At 36.7% G+C, this 15136-nt stretch overlaps 1 protein-coding gene across 8 annotated transcripts in view; it reads right to left on the bottom strand.

Annotated features, from left to right (window-relative positions):
- NTRK2 (neurotrophic receptor tyrosine kinase 2) overlaps window positions 1-15136 on the bottom strand; it is a 203902-nt gene that overhangs the window by 153704 nt on the left and 35062 nt on the right. For all 8 annotated transcript variants that reach the window (XM_071581437.1, XM_071581428.1, XM_071581433.1 and 5 more), the window contains exons 6-8: window positions 8280-8416; window positions 5115-5247; window positions 3284-3583 (exon numbers count right to left, since the gene is read on the bottom strand). In XM_071581437.1, coding sequence (XP_071437538.1) covers window positions 3284-3583; window positions 5115-5247; window positions 8280-8416 — 570 coding nt within the window. The remainder of the gene's footprint in view (window positions 1-3283; window positions 3584-5114; window positions 5248-8279; window positions 8417-15136) is intronic.

Below are 15136 nucleotides of genomic sequence, written 5' to 3'. Positions count from 1 at the left end.
AATCTATTCAAATATCTTTCATATAACAAAACACTTAAAATAAAGTTTCAAAAATCAAGACGCTGAACAAAACCTAAATTTCTATTTACTATTATTTTTCAGCTTAGCACATAAAAATATACCTACTTAATAATCCGTTGAAGTTATTTTAACAATAAACTTCACCACAGTCATTTTGCACATTTACACACAATTATTTTGAAGGCACATACAGAATTGGCACCATTGTTTTGGTCCCTGTTAGAAGAGGTTGTTGAGTCAATGTTGAACTATCAAAAGACATCCCTATTCACTGATCTTTACTAACTACATCAACTACACTTGGATTGCATCCTTCTTTATAAATTTGATATTTTCAAAATAAAACAGCAGCAAAAGACTCAATTCCAAAACCATACTTCTGCAAAACACATTATGCCACAAAAGCAAATGCTACTTCTATGGCATATTTAACATATTCTTTTACTTTGACAAGATATATATGACTTGGATTCCTTCAGCTGAATTTTAGTATAGACAGTTGGTAGATGAATAAGCTTAATTAAAAATACCTATTATTGGTAAAAATCTCTCCCACACTCATTAGCCATTTTGGATTGACTATGAAGACAGCTTCCAGAACAAACCAGGACCATTTCAGGCACACTGCAGTGTCATCTCAAATAATCAAATCACTCTCAGCAAGAACAGGAAACCAAGAACTTTTAACAGATTAAGGACAGCTAAAATACAGCTAATAAAATATGAAGTTTTTTCTTTGAGGTCTTTGCATTTAAAACAAATCCTTATTTAACAACATTAACTGTGGCATCATTAGCACAAGCAAAATGTCACTATGGTACATTGCTTCCTCTCTTTTAACCATGCATCCTCAGACTACAGAAAAAAGTTCATTAAATAGCATGCTGAAAATTGAGAGCATGTTAGCACAAATCACGTTTTCATCATGTTTGACGCAACTCTGAAAGTGGAGTGTTACACTGTTGATAGTAGGACATGCTTCAGACTTATGTGTATTTACTTTAGCTAGACATATGGATTATAGGTGTAAGGGTTTTTTAAATTTTCTTTTGTTTTTACCTTCTGAGCATTTGTCTAATTGATGCAATAAGCAGAGAATCAGTTTAAGCTCAGTGAGTGTTCCTCACCCCATGAAATATCAGGACTAGTATTTAATTCAGTCATGAAGACATGGAAATGAACATAATATCAGGGCATGGTCCTTAATCTTTATGTTTCATGTACAATATATGGGCCAGAAGAGAAATCTACACAGTAATGACAGCACTGAAGAAGCCTTTTAAGGTTTTGAGAAAGCCCGATAGCACTTTAAATAGTAATAGTTAAAAAAAATTGTAATACAATGCATTTGCTTTTATGCTAGCTTAAAGTGGAAGAGACAACAATATTGTGACATTTTCAGAAGCTCAATGCCATGAATTCTTTCAGGAAAAAAACAAAAACAACACTGAAGAGGCTAAGTAGATAAGCCATTTACCCTGCTGTTAATTTTTTGAGACTGGTTTGGTGCCATTCACTATACATGAACTAATTTCTAATGCAGTTACATCCTCTCTTTGCATAGTCCCATTTCCTCTATACTCTTTTTGTGAAGCTTAAGCCACTACAGGCTTTGGGAAGTGTCAAAATAACACAGCGCAGATTACATAATATATAGATAATATACATTGAATGTAAAGAAGATGCAACAAATAAATCATGTTTTCTTTCTAATTTAGAGGACGGCTACAGTTCTATTTACTGATCTAAAACACCACAACTGGAAAGATTTCAGTGGACAGGGAAGAGGCATAAAGGAAAAACAGCACAGGAAAAAGGGATTTGGATCAAAGACAAAAAAATATAACATCATCAAATATATTAGAGGTTAACTAATTCAGAAAATTAAGCCAGGCTCATATTAAATAATCAGGGTGTAAGAGAACTTTCACTGTACAGAGAATACCCATGAGGTAAACTGTTTTGCTGAACAGTTATAAAGCAAGTTAAAGGATGCCAGTAACTGAAACCATGGTATGTTTTTGTAATGAGTCTATTTAAGCAAAAACTCCAGAAAAATAGAGGAGAGAAGCATTAAGAACAGCAGGAGTAAACAAAGCCTGGGTTTATCTGCATCTTCTCCTTCTAAGGATGGGAAAGTCTTTTGACCTACCATCTCTCTCCTTAGAGCAAACTGAGCTGATGAGTCAAAAATGAAATGTGACCATACTTTTGCTGTCTGTAGCCTCAGATATAGGAAGAGAGAATTTAAATATCCACTTCTTTTTCCTGCCAGATAACATTAGCAATGCACAATGCTCTTTAAAAGAAAGAAGGCAACTATTAATACTACATGGCTAAAAAGCCAAAGGTACATACAAGCTCATATTTTCAGATACGAGTAATTATCTGCACAAATCCATGACTTTATTTCCACTCTAGATGTGCAAGGTCCACTCTGAGTTTTCTAACACATATACCAGTATGCTTACATGTAAAGTGACTGTTCCTTCAGTCACTTCACGTATGGTTTTGAAGATATGGGAAAAGGTTAAACCACAGTGGACACCAACCACTTACAGTAGTCCCTTCAATTCAGTGAGTTAGTCCAGCTTGAGCCTGTCCAAATAGTATTTAGAAAGCCTTGACAGAAACTTTGGAGCAACTGAAGATGCAACCATCATGAGCAGTATACTCCTAGATATGTAGATGCCCAACCTCCACTTAGATGAATGTGAAATGGACATTAAAATGCCTGTAAAGACCTAAGACCTTGTCCATCCTGCCACTGGGTTACTTTTTTCTCCACAGATCCCACTGATGTCCTAAACAACATACTACAATCAACTCACTGGACCACACACTCCATTTGGCAACAAAGCATTAGATGCTACCCAGCCATCCTCCATGTCTTTGGATGCACTGCCTAGTTCCATTCATATGCAGTGTAGCAAGTTACAGAGTGGCTGAATTGGCACTCAGTGCTTTCCAGGATCAGAAGAGAGGCTTGGGAAAACTTCAGAAACAGCAACCTTTTATTATCCTTAGCTGGCACTGAGGATGGTTACTCAAAGGAAAGATTTACAGAGCACTGACATGGCCTCCCTTGAGAAGAAAAGGCTCAAGGAAAACATTATTTTACAATTAATACTGAAGACATTCATTCAGAGAGAAAAAAAAGTCCTATAAAAAGCTTCCTCTAAAATAGTTAAACTGGCCAAGTGTGCTGTCTCAACAGTACCAATTCGCAACTGCTAATGTTAAAAAAAAAAATTACACTTACCATCTCCAGGCACTGACATGAAATGAGCATCAACTCGTTTTTCATCCTCTCCATAATCGTTCTTTGCCAGTAAGGTATAAGCACCATTATTCAGGTGTGTAGGATTGTCCAGCTGAAGGCAGCCATGGTATTCACTTTGATTGATAACATGTATTTTAGTACAGATGTATTCAGATTCATTCAGTACAGCTCCTTCATAGAACCACTGCAATGTGGGCTTAGGATTCCCTTTCACAGTGAATGGAATACACCAGTGGTGGTCTGGGGTTGGAGATTCAATAAATGTGATATTTGGTGCAACTGTATTGGGAAAAAAAGAGTGAAGAACATCAGAATATTCTGAACATCTCCTTCCTCCCTTTCCTCTCTCCCTCCAAAGTAATTAGGGAAGTATTTTTCATTCAGCAGTATAAAAGCATGCTACTAGTAGAAATGGTACCCATTTGAGGGATACTTATGCAAGACACACCTACTCTGTCTAGGGTACTATGCTTGCAACTGAAATGAAGATGTTCTTTGGAAAGAAACAAAACAGACTAGTTTTGAAAACTGAACATGTGTTAAATCACTTGAACTCTGTAAGGTGGGGGAAGTGCAGTTACTGAATTGCTGAGAAGAGCTCTCTCTTGGGAAGGAGACATTGTAACTTTGCTGAAAAAATGGTGCAGAGGAGTGCTGAAGGGAAAAAACAGTATTGAAAATATTTAAAAGTTGGCCAAAAGCAAGTAGTACTGGAAGTGTTCAGTTCAAAATTCAAACTTACAGACTATTTTCTTCACAGAATCAAAGCCAGAACAGATTACTTAATTCACTGGATTCTATTGTCAAGGAAACACGCTTTTCTACTATACATACTCCCATCCTTGTTCAAATTTGCTAAATGCCTCAATTTTACAAATTTCTTATTTTCCCTCAAGAGATTAGTCCAACACCTTTGCCCATTATTTCACTTCCTTTATATTTAATCTTAACTACATCCAATTTCATCTGGGTGTACTAACTTTTATCACTCCTAACAGTGCCAAGTTCAGAACCTCATTTACACTGTTCAAACATTTCTAGTTTATCTTCCTTCCCATAGTTACCACATCCAATTTCAACTTACAAACCTACATGTACAGTGATTTTTCTAGTTTACTCTGTCATAAGCACATGTTGAACTAAGTTTACCATCTCCAAAGTGTTCCATTCCCATCTTCAATTAAACAGAGGGCTGCAACTTTGAAAACATGCTGTCTCTTCATGTAAAATGAATTCAGCCTGGAGCTTAGAACAAAGAAGCCAGTTCCTGTACACTACATGTCCCTTCCCCCTTCCTTGGCCCTGACAAATAGATGTACTATTCAAAGCTATGACAAATAAATTTACATCTGGCCATACAAATGTTGAGAGTGTGTTATTTTTTGAACAAAGCAATTGTTGGTTTAGATAGTAACAAGTTAAATATGTAGTTTCATATAATTCTATAAGCCTTTTGATGCATTCAACTTTGCAATTCCTAAGACAGTGTGTATGGACATGCACACAATGACAAACCTTCCCACACTGACAGTGCCATTCAGCATTTGGAGTTTCAGACCTTTACTTACACATTATTTTAAGTGGAAGAGAAAGCAGTTAGAAACTGATTTTTTTGTAGAATACAGAGCTGAGAAAGATAAATGCAACAACTGCTGTTTGGGCTACTGCGAGCATTAACTTCAGTAGATAAATCACCAGTCTTAAGAGTTTTCGTTTTGACAACCTGAGGGTCTAAGAAATACTTATACCCAAAACAGTTCCTGCCAGTGCAGTTTGGCCTCAAGATCTGTATGGAGGCCTGCATACGTACAGAATACTGTCAGCTCAGCAGAGGCTTGGTCCTCTCCCACAATGTTCTCTGCTACACAGGAAATCGACAGTCCACTGTCCATGGATGAAACATTCTTTATGGTTAGTGAGGCAGGGTTCTTATTTGTGTCACTCTACAAATGATCAGAAAAACATGTATGTATCAACCACAGCATTAAGAACAAAGGGGAGGGAGGTAATTATTGGCAATAGCTGAATGATATTTTTCATCTTCCATTCCCTTTAACTGTATCAGTCCACAACTAATCAAAGCCTTACCTTAGTGTCTTATCCAAACAGACACAAATCACCTACAGAACCAATTGTAATAGTCACTGGCAGTGGATTCAAAGCTTTGAAAGTCCTGCTACAAACACTGCACTCAGCCATGTTTCTGTCCTGTCATTTTCAGTCTCTGCCTTTTTTGTTAAATACTTTTTCTTCTCTACATAAATGTTCTTTTCTCTACCTAGACCCTTGCTCATTCCTCTCTCCTACATAATGATCAACTTCAATGGTCTACCTCTGCCTGTTCTCTCTCAACTTTTTCTTTTTGCCTATATTCTGTTCAATCCTTGCTTTACTTACCATTTTCTCTCCTTCCCTTAAAATTCTGCATGACATCTCTTCCGCTGCTGCCTTTGGAGCCCTGCTGTGCCTTGACAACAATGTGTATTCTACCTACTGCTTGACCAAATTTCTCTTGGAAGTTTTCTTATCTCAAGAAACCTTCCACAAGAAACTGTATACCTCCTACTACCTGTTATTGCCCAAGTACTGTTTTATGGGTTTAAGTACTGCTAATTAAGGTAAGTGATTCTTAGAAATTTTGATTCTCATGATTCCTGGAGACCTCGGTGTCCATCTACAGTCTTAAATAACAAGTGCAGCTTTGCCATACTGATGAAGCAAACATGGGTGAATTATATATGCACACACAAAAAGCACTAGCAAAGCTAGTTGTTAATGACACTCATGTTCTTAAATCAGGCCCTTTGTATGATCCCCAAATCATTATTTCCATATTTGAATTTTTCATGAAGAGCAAGACTATTTTGTTAAACAGGAAAGGAACCAAAACACATTCAGAAAAAAGAAAATTGGGATAATTTTTGAAAATTATTTTTGAGGTACTATTCTTAGTGCCCACACAGACACACACATCAGTATTGCACAGAACACACACTGCATCTGTAAAATCTTAAGTGTCAGTCATCAGGAATTTGTGGGAATACTCCTGCACATAGTACTGGGCAATCAGAATTTTGAACCTCGATATAACACCATAACTCTACTTGAATTAAATGTCCCTTTGAATTCAGTGTGACAATGGGGGAGGTGGTTGGAAAAGCAAATACCCCATCACACACTTCTCTATGCACAATTAGAGGTGAGTAGTGCTCAAGCCTGGACTGAAAGCAGAGCAGCTCAACCACAGGCTCAGGGCTGAAGCCTAGAGTAAGGAAAACCTAAGCAACATCAGTTGGATTATACATCAGCATAGCAACTCAGAACATACAGTTAGCTTTGCAGAACTAAAGTCTAGTTTTAACTTTTGCTAAAGTCTCTCTCTTAAAACAGGAAACAGAGAAAACAGGCAAAAGCAGCACACGAGGAGAGGGGAAAGGGGACAGCAACTGAGATGTGGAAGTGAGAGAAAAGAAACCAAAAGCACCACTCACAAAAAACGACATTTGTGAATGGCAAATGAGGTTTAAAAGGCATGTGCTCTCCTGCTACTGAAAAGACTACTGTGCTTCAAGGCTAAGGATGTAGATAGCCTGTATTAGGAGTCCCTCTGAAATACTATGATGAAGTTATGCCAGAGAAAAATACTTCTGGAAATCTTGAAGCAAACTGACCATGGCATTTCAAACATAGGAGGGTTAAAAAAATGAGGTGATCTCATATTTTGAACAGCATCCCACATTTGTTTTGGCTCCTAGTTTAAAAAAAAAAATAAAAAAATATTAGGGGAAGAGAGAGAAAAAGAGCACAACTTGCCATAGGCTCCCCAAAATGTTTTCTTATTCTTGATGACAGTTAATGTCTTTGGAGACTTTTACATATCAGTGGAAATTATTTTTAAAATATAATTAAAGCTCTGCAGAGCCCTCTACTTATGACAGCTGAAATGAAAGGCAGGCTAGTTAAATTCTGTACAAGACCGATAGAATGACCTTACAGAAAAAAAGTACAAAAACTAGGAGACCCTAGAGATCCTGTCTCCTCCACACTGCAGAAAAAGGTTTTGGAAATGCACATCCCACACCTTGTACAGAACAAGAAGGTTTAGGCAGTGTGTACCATCAGGAATGTAAGGAAGGCCAATGTCAAAAAATTGTAATAAACGGGGGGGGGGGGTTTCCCACTGTGTAAATAATGGCAATTAATTAAGACAGCAGGTGCAGATTGAAGATGTGCTTACATGCTCTGTCAATACTTCCATCAGAAAGAACTTAATCATGCCATCTTCAGTGTACACACAATCTACAGTAGGGACAGAAAATATACAGATTCCAGAAAAAAACATTCCCTCCCACCCTTAGATTATTTCACTGAGGAAACATCGTCAAACTTCATTAAAAAAAACAAAAAACAAACAAACAAACAAACAAAAAAAAACCAAATAAAAAACAACCTGCCATTCTTTTTAGCAAAATTTTAACTTCCATTTCCAAAACTTCTTGTTGTTGCTTTGCATGTTGAAGGAATATTAAACATGCCACGAAATGTTTACAACCAGATTCCAACACAAAAACCTCTGACATGAAAATATAATGAAATTACAGACAGAAAGCTTTCTTCACAATAGGATAGATTGGATTTATCTTCTGTAAGCAGGTATCAGTGATAGTAAGAAAGTCCTTGTGTTTCAGTATCCCAATTCACATTACTTCTAAAACTTTACATTGCTCTCATTTACAAGTGAACACCCAAAAAGCAGAGTGTAAATCAGGGTCTTGAGAAACAAATGCCTGCCATTCTCCACAAGCACTGCCATAGTCACTCTCAATTCAAAGTAACTGGAAAACAAAAGTAAACCCAGGACTAACTTCCATCTTTTTAATAAAATGTTAACTAAAGCTGGACGTGAAATTTCATTCCATTTTTCAGCAGGTATCACCTGTCTCTGAATTGCCACATATTTGAATATAAAACTTACCTCATGGTTTGAAACAAGATTAGTTACCACCCAGGATACATTTGGGGGTGGCCCTCCAGCAGTATCACAGTACAACGTGATGCTCTTTCCTTCCACCACAGTGATGTTAGAATTGCTTAAGTTTGCTGAGGGCAAATCTATGATAGAAACAACAACAATAAAAAACCAAATCTATTTGTATTTGACAGAATGGATACCATGCAATGCCAAACAAGCCATATAAATGCAAGCAAAACCAGCACTACATCATATATTCACATATAGTCACTACTATTCATGCAGGCAGTACAAACAGCATCTTTATGTATTTTCTGTACCTCCTCTACTTCACATCCTAAGAAAGCATTACTGCATGTGGAAATACATTAAGCCAATCAATTTTATGGGGGAAAGATTTCAGGTATGCAAACAGAAGTTATCCTAACTTCAGTTTTTAACTTCAAAACGAGACAAAACCACTTCCCATATTTGTTAAAACTGGAAATTTTATCTGTCTCTTTGTAACAGATGCAAAGCACATATGTTTCACTAACTGACACTGTCGTATTCCCGCCGTTCTCAACAACACTAGCAGGAAAATCCTATTAGCTCCCAGTATAACACAGGAGACTGCAGCCTTCCTATCACGCAAAGACACAGATCACAGAGAGCAGGGCAAAACCTAGTTCTTAAGTACAGTGAGGGAAACAGAGTGCTGAACAGATCGAACTAGAGGGAAAGGACAGAAGAAAAGGTCAACAATTGCAGAGCTCTACCCAAGGCACCTCAGTGGACTTTTCTCCTGCCCTCAGGAGAGCAGACAAGTAGTGAGATGGTACAACTAGCCACCACATAAGACCAGATTTTGCAATAACAGAGACTTGCCCTCCATCTTAGAGAGCTATAGATCACTATGTATCTCATTCTTCAGCATTCAAAGCAATGGGAGCTTCTCAAAGAGTAAATATTTGCTGAATGCTTACTAAAACAAAAGGAATTACAGATTGTCCCTCTTCAAAAATATTGTCAGTAATGTCAGTAGACTGCAGGCCCATAGGAATTCAAATTTTGTATTTATTTATGTAGCAAATAGTTATGCACCATTTTAGGAGTATCATCTTTCTTAAAAGATACATCATTTGGAGTTGCTACGCTCTGTAAAGCCTTGGTCTCCTTTATGAGGCATTTCTCAGCAAAGGTTTCAGGCAAGTTTTACTAGCAATATATAACTTCAAATAATCTAGCTTATATGCTTGATTATTTGCTGGATATGTATGCATGATCTTGCAAAGACTTTTACTGAAAAAACAGTTTTCCTTGGTTTTGTTTTTTAGTTGATAGTACAGCAGTTTCATCATGGACTTGGTGGTAGAGAAGTTTAGCAGAGAATTTCTTCCTTATATAAAATATCCAAAACAAATAATTAACTACCAAATAGGTGTGAATACATTCATATATTTGCTGAACATTCAATAGAATCTATATGTATTAGAAATCTGCCTTCAATTAGTTCAATAAAAATAAATGAGAGGAATACAAAAAAAGAAGATGAATAATTTTTCAGGTAATGCTGTCTTGCCTAATAAGATTTGAAAATCAGCACAGGTACACTACACAATAACTGCTCAGGCAATTCTCCCAGTGCTTAAAGTAGTGCTGTAATATGATTTCCATTATAGGCATCATGGATTTCTTCTATTATGTTCACTTTGTAAATCATATGTTGAAGTCTATTGAGACAGAGCTGGAGAGTTTGTATGCCTTGATGCAGTAATCTGTTAGTGAGCGTAGCCATCTGCTCTAGCCTTGTTGTGAATTCAAATCTCACCAGTGTCTGTCAACTAGCTGAGCAGAAAATACAACTAACCATAGGGAACATTTGGATATTAATTATGCTAGTTAGGGAATAAAGACAGAAGCAATGAGATAATTTGCTTTATACAGTTACACATCAACACCACTTCTGAAAATCATTACAATTACTCTTGCCAGACCTGATCATGCAAAGAGATTAGAGGTCCCCACTCTTCCTGGCCCTAGCACTTGGGACAAAGTCTACATGGTAGATTAGCACTTCACTGTGTAAACCTGCACAGTTCCTATTAATACATGATTTTGGGTTAAACCAATCATGCAAGCAAAAATAAAAACAACTTTGGTATCCTAGAGCTCTCCTTTGATAGCCGTTAACTTCTGAAATAACTTTTTCCTGCAATGTGTTTACTTACAGGATAGGTGACTGAAGTTTAATTTCTCTAGTACTGGTTCTGGTTTTCACCCAGATTTATATCTTGTTCTGTTTATTTGCAAAAGTCTGCACATGTCATGTTGATATTAAGTCTTTGATGGAAACAGCTACATCATGCCTCTATCCTGCCAGAAGGTTATAAAATATCGGTGCTTATTTTTCTGTAGGTTCCTAAAGTTACACTAAAACCCAATTGTAAGAACCCTGTCTCAAAAAGGTACAAATGGAATGGAATGAAATGGAATGGAATTAGAATCGGAAATAGAACAGAAATCGCATTACTGTGCCTATTTTCTTTTGTTCTATTCCCCAGTCATGAAGTGAGTGTAAAACATAAGAAATGGTTTGGGATTCATTTTTTCTGGTTAGAAATCTTGAGATAATGACCTTTAACTGCCCAGTCATTATGTTTTTATTTCCAGTGGCACTCGAACTGCTCCACAGTAGCATACACAGTAGTTCAGATGTGGCTCTATTTTGAAAAACCAGACAGTAGCATAAGGCCTCATACCTAGACATGTGATGCACTGCACTTAACCAACAAACCAATGAGACTAAGCAGCACAACTTGTACGGAAGAATAACTCCATTTTAAAAAACACACATCATACTTTAAAATGCACACATGCTCAGTTTGTATGCTCAAAGTACTGTGAGACCATTTATATGTATCAGTAGTGTTTTGACACTTGCACAACTAAAATGCACCCAACCCAACCTTTAGTCCTGACTTAATTTGGTTAAATACAGTGGTTTAGATGGCTAGTGCTCCTGTTGACATGGATGTACATCTTAAAGGACTTTGTAAACAGCAATTGATAACAAACAAACAACAGACTCAAATACTTTTGTATACTGCCAGCACAGTAAGTTTAGACTGTAGCATAACAGCCCATAAAAGGTAGAAATTACATCATCTTTCCACAAGTTTAATTTTGATATCTGTCAGACAGCGATTACCTTGTGCCCCAAAGCTCAAAACACAATCTCTATTTCAAACTTTGATCGCAATAATTATTCTAACTTTGGATATCAGCAATAACCCCCCTAGAATCCAATTTCTTTTTCAAGTTTGCTGTATTTTTTCACCTTAGTATCTTTCTGCATCAATAGGCATAAAGTTCAGGCTGTATACAAGCACCATACCATTTTACCAGTTCTGAAATTTCTCAGTGACATTCAAATTTATTGAGTATTCTGCTATTCTGGGGGAACAGAGTAAATAGAACCTTAAAATCACCATGTTTTATTTTGTTTCTCAATTACCCTTTCTTCTTGATAATCTATCCAATGCTTTTCATCCTCTACAAAAGTGGGAGCATGGAACTTGTTATGTGGAGTGTAACCCAGTTCAATAGATGAAGGCATACACTAAAATCCTTGTGTTTCACAATGCTTTGGTATAGCTATGTTCTTCACCACCCTCAGAATATCTTTTCTCATATTCAACTTGATTACACTTTATTCTTAGGAATAGGCAGCTCCAGATCAGAATAAACCGTCACTTTCCTCACCCCAGCACAACTAGACACAACAGAGACAAGCAGGAGAAACTCATTGTGTCAGCTGAGTTTCTCCAAATATCATTTCATGATTTAGAAGGAACAAACTCTTTCCTAAATAGGGAAGAAGGGCATTTACATTCATAGGCCATCATTGGTGCAAAAGGATGGCCTGCGGCAATCAGACAGGGGAACAGTCAAGCATCACTAGGGAATGATTCATATCTTCCCTCTGCACAGCTAGGACTTCAGTAACCACAAAACCAAACACCTAGGATGACATTTTCAAAGGTTACTACAACATTGGTCTGCACAAGTATCAATGGAAATTCATAAAATGAATGTGCCTAAATTCCTAGAGGGCTTTCCAAGTCTTCATGCTTGTATTTACTACTTTCTACAGAAAGATTTACCTGGCCTTGCTAGAGACAGATTATCACTATATGTCAAAGGAAGGGTATGACCTAAGGAAGAAACAACTGAATATTAATAAAAACTGTAGTTTGTAAATCAGTTTTTAGCACCAAGAACACTTTAGGCAGTATACTAAAAATACCTTTAAAAGAAGGTCGTCTTAGGCCAGAAGAACTAAATCCACTATTATACCAAAGATACTCGTTTTACTATCTTCAGTCATAAAAATTTTTACAAAATTAGTACCAGATTTATTTCTCTACTTCAACATTCAAAACCTATGCTAAAATCTATATAATATGTGGTTTAAGGCAACATATTCAGTTCTGGTATCTGTTCAGTTGCTCAAAAACCTTCAACAATTCTCTCAATATGGTCAATTAGCCTCACTAATACCTAAGAAAGTACATGATGAACAAATCAGTACCTGGGAGAATATCATAAATTCAATACTGCATTAATTTATTCCACCCTTTGCATACTAGGTCCCTGATTTTCATCGGTGTGTCAACAAACTCTCAGGAGTCTAGATATGATGCAGTGTCACTAAATGTTTTTCAATGTAGCCCATGACATCTCCTTTTAGCTTGGCATGTTTCTTGGCATGTGATAAGAACATGTAGTTACCAAGAAAAAAATTATCTTTTTGTTCCTCAAAACTAATCAACTGTATCTGATTTTTAATAAGGTCACCTTAATCCTTACCTGAAATCCTTAATCATCTTTTTAATAAATATATCAGACACAGAACGATTAAGTTAAACTAAGGCAGCAACCACCTATCAAACTAAACCATGTAAAGGCAGACTACCAGAATAACTGATTTATAAAATATCCATAGCAAATCTTAAGATACAGTGGTTCAAGTCCAGTCTACTTGTCTCACATAAGGTTTCAACATAATCTAAGGTTCCTGGCTCCCCTAGTTTTGCTTTTTCTGTCTAGGGAGAAAACATACAACTCATTACATCACTACATTACATTTTGGTAACTACTAGGTCTGTCAGAAGACTGAAAATAGGATGGTTGACAACGTAATTTGTTATGGACTGCCACATGAATCTGCAAATTTCAGAGATCTCACTGGCTCAAAATGGGTTGTATCAATGTAAGGAAAACAGTTTTGTTATATCATTCTATTAAAACTCTGCCTTGTTTGAAAATACAGTAACATTTATGAATTCCAAAGGTCTTTTTCTATGGGCTTATAAGGGTTTAAAAAAACTAGAGCAATAAACTTTCTAGTAATTCTAGCTATAAAGATAGGAGATGTTGGATACATGTTTCATCTAACATATGTCTGCAGTCAACATGCGCTGAGCCAGATTTCAGCCACTGCATCAGTGGGCTTGTCTTCACTGAAGTCTGCAGAAAAAAATCAGTGCCAAAAATCATCTGCAGCACCTTTAAAACACTATAAACAGGATACCCCATAAACTTACATGCAAATCCAGACTTAAAAAAACGTTAAAAATTGTTTCCAATTCCTGTTGTTTCCAATTCCTGTTGTATACAATCAAAATGCTCAATACACAGACATAACTGTAGAAATCTCACAGAAATTACTACAAGATATCCACAAACATTTTCAATGACCATAAAAAAATGTTATGCAATAAAATTCCCAGCTAACAGAAATTAGAAACATTTAAAGCCAATTATCATTTTCATCTATCTTATGGAGTCCAAAAATCCCTATGTTCATTTTTTTATTTCTGGCACTCTAAGATCTCATTCTTCTCCTGTCCTCATTTCACTGCACTGACCACCATACTCCACTAGATCTTTGGCATCATGAACAACAAAGCTTGAAATTTTCAGTGGATTAAAACAGCAAGTAAAGACTTTAATATGAGAAGTATAAGGGGTAAAGACGAAAAGGAATCCTGGATTATGACCCTTTCCTTCAGGAAATTTTCATACTCTGCTGACCAAGTGTGACTGTAAATTTAAAAAAACATTCCTAGATCAGAACTTCTTTAAATCTTGAGGAGAATATATATTTGTGCTGGTTTAAAAGTAAACCAGTGGAAGAAATGAACCCCTCAAGAGAGATTACAAGTCAGAGTTACAATTTAATAAAAAGATTACAATATATTCAATGATACAGACAAATTCAGGTTTAACACCTAAAGACAGACATATAACCCAGCACCTTGGGAAAAGAAGAGAATGGTGTTCATTAGCCCCTGTGCTGAGCACCACCTGGCATCCCTGGGCACAAAGTAAAAGGAAAGGAAACCTGCTGGTCAGGATCATGGTCACAGTCCTGTCAAGAGCAGCAATTGCAGCCCTAATAAGGTTCTGGTCCTCCTCTGGAACAAAAATTTGGACCTGAAGTCCCAAACCCCAAAGATTATATATGCTCAGGATCAGGTGGACATTCCCAGTACCTCTCCCATGCCGGGGACTTTCACAATGGCTGATTTAACTCTGTGATCAGCTGTCACTAACTACTATTTTTTCATATTTCAAATAGAAAAAAAAACCAGGAAATGTCATTGAGACTGGAGTTTTAGACTGTCCAATGCCTTCAGCTATTCCTAATGAGCAGCTGGAAGGCATATGCACACTGAACAAACTCATTTCTGACTTCTTCTTGGTCGGTGTGGATTACCGCATTAGCACATCGTCTTGGAAGTGCAGCTCTTATTTTCTTACTGCATCAGATCCGATACTCAGAAGACCTACCTCATTAGCCTATGGAGAAACAT

This window comes from Pithys albifrons, chromosome Z (genome assembly GCF_047495875.1).
Source record: "Pithys albifrons albifrons isolate INPA30051 chromosome Z, PitAlb_v1, whole genome shotgun sequence".
Lineage (NCBI taxonomy): Eukaryota > Metazoa > Chordata > Aves > Passeriformes > Thamnophilidae > Pithys > Pithys albifrons.
The sequence above is the reverse complement of the archived record's forward strand: the minus strand, read 5'-3'. Positions and strand labels throughout refer to the sequence as shown.